The 8,801-nt window shown below is 38.2% G+C and overlaps 1 protein-coding gene across 2 annotated transcripts; it reads right to left on the minus strand.

The window, feature by feature from the left end:
• Positions 1 to 604: 604 nt before the first annotated feature.
• LOC106943518 (phosphopantothenoylcysteine decarboxylase subunit VHS3-like) lies at positions 605 to 4,010 on the minus strand. Of its 2 annotated transcripts, XM_015026823.1 has the most exons (3): positions 3,557 to 4,010; positions 834 to 892; positions 605 to 715 (listed from the first exon to the last, which is right to left on the minus strand). In XM_015026823.1, exons 1-3 carry the CDS (start codon positions 3,981 to 3,983, stop codon positions 620 to 622), a joined length of 582 nt encoding a protein of 193 aa, XP_014882309.1. In that variant the 5' UTR covers positions 3,984 to 4,010; the 3' UTR covers positions 605 to 619. The 2 variants fall into 2 exon arrangements, with proteins under 2 accessions (XP_014882309.1, XP_014882310.1); XM_015026824.1 differs by lacking the exons at positions 605 to 715; positions 834 to 892 and adding an exon at positions 2,915 to 3,066.
• Positions 4,011 to 8,801: the final 4,791 nt, after the last annotated feature.

The raw sequence follows: 8,801 nt of genomic DNA on the forward strand, positions 1-8,801 counted from the left end.
GAAACAAAACTAACTCATAAGAAGCCTTTCAGCAAAATATAAAACCTATTTGAATAAATAATTAATTAATATTGACAAAAAATATTTGTTCCTTTGGTATATTTTTCCACCTATAATACTTGTAAGATAGCTTTGTGTTATTTCAAGTGCACTAAGATATTTTCCCTACAATTTAGACCAAAATTACTTGGTACAATTTTATGTTTTCGCAGGTGTAACTGGACACTTGTAAGATATTTTTTGCTTCAAACCACTCAAAATCCTATATTCACTTTCTTTACCCTAGTTGTGAACTATTTTCTGTTGAACTATAATCATTTTTAACTGCTTTGAGCTATGTGGTTGTAAAATGACTAAATGTTAAAATGTTCAATGGATATGGTAAACTTGGATAAGCCACTATAAAAGTGACTTAAGTAGAAGGAGTCAACACAAAAGTGCTATGGGAATGATTAATTCATGATTGTATTGTGTGTCTGCTTGATTAAGCTTGTTTTAAGGAGTGAATATGAATATGGAATTTAACTCTTAATAAGAAGTTCTGTGATTTAAGTGTAAACATGACATTGGCGTCAATAGAATGTCTGGCTTTTAAAAAACCAAAGGTCATAGCCAAAGGTCAAATATCATATGCCTGTCTCCTCACCTTGCAGTCATCACAGTGTTCAGACTTGTCTCCTTCTTCACAGGGACATTTATCACAGCTGTCACAGTGCTGGAAGAAAGATCAGCAGTTAGGAAGCAGCTGCAGGGTATGTAAATACCTGTACATTGGGATATTTATTTATTATATATTGTCCCACACTGACATGATTTTTGTCATTTAGACATACCTGACAGAATTCACAATATGAGCACAGAGAGCCTTTGTGATAAGTATGCTCATCATCATCTGAAAAGATAGAAAAAAACATCTGGCTTGGAAAATTTGAGAATGATAATTCTTTTGATTCAGGATCTAGACACTCATCAAAGCTCATGCACCTTAAGCAAAAAATAGAGTTAAGTGTGCACAGTATGATTTATTTGAGCTAGTCTTCTTACCTTTTAAAAAATAGTGACACTGACATTTGAATAGCCCACATATTTTAAAAAAGGTAGAGGCCTGAAACATCCCAAAAACTTCCATTATTCTTATTTATCCATTCCCAAACAAACTTGCATGTGTATTTTTGGTTTGTTGGAATACCAAACCATGCTCAAATTTCACCCATCTAGCTGCTGATTTGGAATGAAGGTGACAAACTCAGAGTCCTTCTTGTTGCTTATTTCATACACTTTATGAAATGCACCCTTGCTGTTAAAACAGGACATTATCAAACTTCCTGTCATGGACCTTGTCATTGTGGTGAAAAGCAAAAATTCCGTCTCATCTGACATACACCTTATCTCCAGAGGACATTTGGATTGCCTACGTGAGCAGCCAGAGATTTCGTAAAGATGCTTATTTTCCTTTTTTCACAGCATGATCTCAGTCCATGTTAATATGAAATGTCCCTTAACTTTTGACAGTGACATAGGTGTTTCAGAAATTTTCAGTTTGTGACAAACTTGCTCCTTGATGGTCCATGAGTTAGTTTTGAACATTCAAACTAATTTCCTTTCATTTGAGGTTGACAGATTGAGCAAGATGGTTACAACTTGGACACGACTTTCAGTTGTAATATAATTGCCAACACAAAAACTGTAATTTCTGCAGTTATTTCAATATGAAATATGAAACAAAAATGGATATTAATCATTGTCCATCATCTGTCTGTCCACTACATTTAGAACTGCTGTAACCTGCAAAACTATGCATTTACTGCTCATGTCTTACAGATTATTGTCAAAACAATACTCACTGACTCAGATGTCCCGTGTCCATGAGCCTGGTCCTCACACAGACAAAATAGATTTTTGTGCAGATCTGGGATGAATCATGCTCTCCATGCAGCTATGCAGCCCAAATTCAAAGCCCCATTGGTAACGGATTTGCGCTGAAGCAGTTTGTGATCATTTGATTTATTGAATGGATGAAACAAGGGTTAAAGAAATGTGGACAGACATGTTTTCTACATGATATTTAACATATCACATCTTTTCTTTACCAAAGAAGAGACAACCCTGACATCTCTTTACAATTTGATAAAAAAACAAAAACAAAAAAAAACAACATAACTGTTGTTTCTCTCTTTTCCCAAAAACTCATTTCCTGAAAAATCATCAGCAAAATACTGCGGTAACATTTTACAACAAAGAAATTCAGATTCTGAACTCACTTGTCCTTAATGTTTAAATGAAGATAAATCGGTGTAAAATATGCTCCTAATAGCAAGGGGTTACAAGCATTACTCTGAAAAAAGACTGAATTTAATGCTTTGAAAGCCTTGATTCTGAAAAACAGCATTTTAGAAAATGAAATGAGGTACACCTTAACAGTGAACACAGACATATTGAGCAAAGTTCTTGTTTCCTGTAATTAGCAGTTTGACATATACACACAGCAGAGTTGAAAATGAAATTCAGTGCATTATATGCCTCCTTAATGGTCAGCAGCATAAATGCTCCACAGAGAAAGAAAGAGACTACAAGATATGGGGAAAGAGAGAAACTTTAAGATCTGACAATAATTAAACTTGTAAATAAATAAATTTAGGTATTGGCCCTCCTGCACCTCCCCTCGCGCTTTATTCTCCTGTCTGTCTGTCTGTCTGTCTGTCTGTCTATCACCCCCATCTCACTCCCTATATCACTGTCTCTCTTTCTTTCTCTGCAGATTCACATAAAGACACAGATACATGTCAGTCTGATCCAAAACAAAAGAGAAAGGATGAACCATGTTTTCAAATGAAACACAAATCAAAAAATCTCAGACTAGTGACCCCCAATGACTGAATTCCAAGACGGGCTTGGCTTGTGGAATTGGTTTTTGGTTCTTTCTCTCTCTCTCTCTCTCTCTCTCTCTCTCTCTCTCAAATCATTGCTTCTGCAGTCCTCAAGTTCATATCTAGCGTACTGTACGAAGGACCTCGGACAGTTGGACTTCAGATGGGCCAGTTCAATTTCCCCAGACTGCTCATAACTCTAGTTAAGCAGGGAAAGAGAACAGAGTGTCAGAGACAGCAAGGAAAATGGACAGCTGAAAGGGGTGGAGGAGGGACTGATTACCAATGAGTTCTGAGATATGAGATAATACAAATCGACAGAGATGATGAGGTTGTAAGAATGTTATGGAAAAGGGAGGGGCTAATTCTGGTCTTAGCCACTCCCCTTTGATTTTAGTCCTGTAACATACTGTTTTAGTGAACAGTTTTATGTAATCTTATCACTGACTGTAATATCAGCCACTGCTGACAAACTTTCAATATGTTGATGAAAGTGAGTAAAATGTCTTCGTATCAGGATGTGCAATTTGAAAAACTAGTCAATTCCTGACAGGAAAAATTGTAGACTTTAATTTAGAAGTCAGCAGTGTCTGATGCTCCAGTTGCACCCACCCTGCAATGTGCTGCAGGTCAAAGTAAAAACACAAAGGCATGTGACAACACAAACAACAGCATCTACACAGACTTACCTTCGTGACTGTCATCATCGTCATCATCGTCATCATCATCATCATCGTCATCATCGTCGTCATCGTCATCATCATCATCGTCATCATCATCGTCGTCATCGTCGTCATCGTCGTCGTCATCATCATCGTCGTCATCATCATCGTCGTCATCATCATCGTCGTCGTCGTCATCGTCGTCATCATCATCGTCGTCATCATCATCGTCATCATCGTCGTCGTCGTCATCATCGTCATCATCGTCGTCGTCGTCGTCATCATCATCATCGTCGTCATCATCATCGTCATCATCATCGTCGTCGTCAGCCATTAGACCCTCCTCAGAGTGGAATGGCAGATCTTGGGCCTTTGCAGTGGGTGCCAGTGGGGTGTGGAAGGAGCAGAGTAGTGCAAGCAGCATTGCAAGGATCAAACTTCTTAATGAGGCCATGTTTGCAGCCAAGATTTAGTCAACTAAAGTGGAAATAACCTGGAATCACTGCAGGAGTCCAGTACTGCAGCTTCAGTAACTGCCTACCCAAAACACACACAGGCTGAAGGACTCAACCCCAGTCAGAGTTACACAGTCATTAATGGACCCAAGTACTGAGCATCCAGAAATTTAAGGTCCTGTCCAGAGGTTATAGATCCAGTTTAGATCTAGATACTTGCTCCAATGTCCTGAAAAGAATATCCCAGAGAAAGCAGGAGATTAGTCTTGAATCTGGGGTCACCTAAAGACCCACTTTCTTTTAGTCCAGTGTAGTATGTAAACTGAATTAAGACTGCTGTAATACTCTGAGCAGAGAGCCGTCAGTAACTGGTCTATGATGGAAGCACAGACAAGACTAATCTGAGAGCGACAGAAAAAGAAGTAAGCTGAGAAGAAGGGGGGCAGTCACACTGACTGACAGGGGCAAATGCTTGTGGGCAGGCCTGTGCTATCCACAAGTAAAGATACCAGGGGAAGAGGGAGTGGTTGATGGTGGGTATGAGGAATAAGTAGACCACACTTGGTTTTTTATTATTGTCAAATGTTAAGGTTTACTGAAGAGAGTTCCATTGCAAAAGAACAATTACTTTAGGTGACAATGACTTGCTTTAAGAGGGAGCAACTACCCATTTAGACACCGAGCTGTGTGTAGTTTCTAGTTTTAGTGTCATTGTCTGGTATTCTTGTTGTGTTAGGTATCTCTGTAAGATCTTGTTAAAGTTTTGCAGCAGTTTGTTTAAATTCATGTTCTTAGAATATTAACACCAGCTGTACCTGTTTGCCTGCATTAGTCCTTTCAGTTTATCAATTCTTGGAATTCTAGGGTGTTTCTCTAAAGATGCACAAGATTTTAAGAGACTGGATGCCAATAACAGCGGAATCCAACACATAATTGATTTTATTATATAAGGAGATATAATAAAATCATTTTTTGTGTTCACTGGCCATATAGTAATTTTCTTATTTAATAAAAGTTACCCTTCTGCCTGCAGCAGCAATCTGTTACTAAACATTGTTTGTATTCTACATTTAATACTTAATACAACTTAATTCCTAGAGCCATGGACCAGAGACATTTTATGATCTAATGGGAAGACAGCCGTTTAAACATCCATGGTCCTAAGGGGATAAATCCATGTGGTTTTAATGACTCTTAGGCCTTTCGTTACCCTGGCTAAATCATGATTTAATATGTAATGTTATCATGGATTGTAATGAACATTTCGGTCAAAATCTTGGCACTGCCACAGACACTGATAGAGTATGAGAAATAAAAAAAAAAGTTTTGACGTAGAATGGGGCATGGTGACAATAACTAAACCTGTTTGAATTAATTATGTCTCATAAATCCAGTATTTCAGAATCTGCTGACAAAGCCATTAAGAAGCTTCTTTGCCAATCAAGACACTGATCCTCAACTCATCTTCTTTTTTCCCTCCACTCCCTACATGCTATCCCCAAAATAGAGTGATTTGTAAAGGGAGGAGTTGAAAACTGCTCTATTTAAAACTCTACACGGTCAGAGTCAGTGTAATGTGAGCAGCCTGGCTCTGTCTGACAGACCAACACAATTTTACCCACCTTCTTTCAATTCTCACTTCCACATGCAGGAAAAAGAGGCTGGTGACAAGAACATCTGAGACACCTCCTTATCCTTTTTAACAAAAAATGAAGAAATACCGCTTTCCTCTGTGTTTGCATCATGAAGAAAACAAATAATTATTTTCAGCATTTTGAGTGAAACAAAGCTAAAATTCTACCAGATGATTTTTTGTTTTTTAATAAATGTGTTTGCAACGTTTTGTCAAAAAGGATTAAGTTTGGGTGAGTTTATGATCCATGATGAAGAGGTCAAGCTGGTACTTAGATAAAACAAACCTTAAGGTTCTATGACAGCAGATCTAAGTGAAATTAAAATATCAATGTCAGCTGTCAATCCAGTGCTGACCAGTTTGTATCAGAGACAGAGGAAGTAAGCCCATTAACTCAAATATTTGAGTTTATGTCAAATGTAATATTTTTTTTAAATTACATTTGATATAATCTCTATTATCAGTTAAAATTTCAGGTTTAAATAGTATTTGACCAGTATTTAGATGATTAAAGCAGAAGAAATGACTTTTTAATTTCAATTCTTGTAATATTGGAATTTCTAATAGTGAAATGTTAGTGGCAGCAGGAACAGCTGAGTTCGACCTAGCTGAGGGCAGAACGAGAGAGGAGATCAGGTCAAGATGAAGACTGCAACGTGGCTGAAAGTGGAGAAGAGCTGATAGATGCCAAAGGCATTTCTTCTTTCTTAGCTTGAACCAGAAGCATGTACACTCTGACCCCCAAAGCCCGTTTAGTTAACTGCATATTCTAACATCTGCTAATGAAAAGCTTTCAGTTATCATCACATTAGAACATTAACTGATATATATCAGGGTGTTTGACTGATTCTGAAGTAAGATGCTATAAAAAGTGAAAAGTGGAGAGGTTAACAGCACAAAATGTTAATATCTGGTTTGAATAAAAAAAAAAGGTGTTGGAAAGGCTGGTCTGTGGTGAAGACATGACAGTGACTGCCCTGCATCAGCACATTCATTAATCAAATCCGAAATTCCCCAGCAGGATTTGTGTTCCTCTCCAAATTGAATCCAGTGCCAAATTCATCCCAAACTCTTCCCATGTAAGGACTGTCTAAAGAGGGAAATCACTTTCCAAGATACAGTTACCCAAGGGGTGTGGTGTTTGTCTCTCTCTCTCTCTGTGTGTGTGTGTCTGGGCATGTGGTGGAGGTGATGCAGGGGTAAGCAATAATCTAAATGCTTTATAATGCTGTTCCAAAGATTCATCTCATATTTTTATTTAGGTTTATTCAATTCAGTGTTAATGGACTGTGCTATTAGGGTACACTGGGAAAACATGTATTGTTGGGGCAATGGTGATAGGAGTTAGTCCCACAGTCACTGAGTTGCTAGCTCAATCCATGCTCCAGCCACTTCTGTTGTGTCTTTTAGCAAGACACTGTGCTTGCTGGTGGTGGCCAGAGGGTCTTGTGGTGCCGGTGCATGGCAGCCTTGCCTCCGTCAGTGTGCCCCATTGTGGGTACACCACAAATGAACTGAACTGAAAAAGAATCTAAAACAAAAGTCCAGAAAATCTCATTGAATGATTTGCATTCTATTGCATAAAATAAGTATTTATTGGAATGGAAAAATATAACTCAATATTAGGTAAAACCTAATATTGCTTATGTGGCCAGTAGGGGGTAAGATTCTTTAAAAAGTTATATATAAAATACAGTGACATGAGGTGAGGTTAGGGTGGCAGAACAATCCGTTAACTCAACGAAACTTGGAAATGTAAGTATTACTAATTTAATGCTATGTTCCACACAAAAAGGGAAAACCCGTTGAAGTACAACTCAAAAACACTTCTTTCTCGCTCTGTGCATCGGCCGAGCTACACACAGACTCTGCCATAACAACTGACACCAACACCACTTTATGTTTATGTGACGATCTGTTTTCTGTGTAGTTATTTTTGAGGTTTTTCTGTGTTTTAGTTCTGTTTCCCCTGTGAGTCTCTGTGTCTTCCCTGTTGATTGCTCCCAGCTATGTCCAGTTCCCTGATTACCTTCCCTGTGTATTTAACCCCATCTGTTCTCTCTGTCCTTCGTCGGGTCCTCGTCGTACGTCACCGTGTCGTGAGTCTGCTCTCTGGTTTTTGGATTAATCATTAAATCATCATTTACATCATGTCTACCTGGGCCTGCCAGCGTCTTCCTCACCAACAACAATACCACATCATGACAGTTTAAGGATTCAACACCAAAAAACACTAAAATATTTCTCACACAAAGAGCAAAACATTCAGTCTGTTGCTGCAGTATTGTGTTTTTAGGCTTAATGTGTTGTGGTGGTAATAAAGAGTCGTTGACTTTGCTGATATCTTGGTTTAATAATAACCGATAGCATACAGAGCAGTAATGCATGGAGACAAACCCCAGTGCCAACATAGACACAATGTAAGAGTAGACCCCGCATTGACTGCTCCGTTGCAGGAAATACGGCGGCCATCTTGGAGCGGTCGTCCCTCCTACTTTGCTCAACCAAAACAGCAGAAGATGCCTCAGCACTGAGGGATATTGTTGTTCGCATTGATGGACTATTGATGTGAGGGCTCAACTAGGATTGCCACCCGTCCCTTAAAAATCGGAATCGTCCCGTATTTGGCTGTTAAATATTGCGTCCTGTATTGAACCGATACGGGATGCGATATAAATGTATTTATATAAATGTCAGACATGCCTATCACACACACAAACACTAAGTTTAACAATAATGACCAAAATAAAACACAGGAAGTATTAAGGTCAGCTAAATTCTTGTTGTAGGCATAGACATAAATACGTAGACGCCTCCTGGAGCGGGTCGGCCCGTTGCTGCGATACGTAACAGCGTCCGCCATATTGAATGTGGAATATGTGCCAGTAAGCTAATACAGGTAAAAGCACCGAACTTCACAAAGTGCCGTTCTACAAAGTATTTTAAATTAATACCTGTCATTGACACATTTTCTCACACATTAATATTTTTGGCAATCAAAGAAATGACTAAAGACAGAATTTCTAACTTTTGATGTGATTATTTAATTGTTTTGGGGCATTTCTGAATAAAGAGCACAATGTTTTTATTTGATAGCAATGATTCTGATCATTTTTATATTGACATTGATGAACAGACACACTTTTACAGTTTTAATTAAAGAACATATTTATTCCATAATTTA

Source organism: Poecilia latipinna, unplaced genomic scaffold (genome assembly GCF_001443285.1).
Source record: "Poecilia latipinna isolate Pla-1442-1.1 unplaced genomic scaffold, P_latipinna-1.0 Scaffold5403, whole genome shotgun sequence".
NCBI classification, from domain to species: domain Eukaryota; kingdom Metazoa; phylum Chordata; class Actinopteri; order Cyprinodontiformes; family Poeciliidae; genus Poecilia; species Poecilia latipinna.

Coding starts and splice junctions, on each gene's coding strand:
- LOC106943518 (XM_015026823.1), bottom strand. CDS start 3,983: ATGGCCTCATTAAGAAGTTTGATCCTTGCAATGCTGCTTGCACTACTC. Junction 893..3,556: donor CGATGATGACAGTCACGAAG/GTAAGTCTGTGT, acceptor CTATCTTTTCAG/ATGATGATGAGCATACTTAT. Junction 716..833: donor CATATTGTGAATTCTGTCAG/GTATGTCTAAAT, acceptor TCTTTCTTCCAG/CACTGTGACAGCTGTGATAA.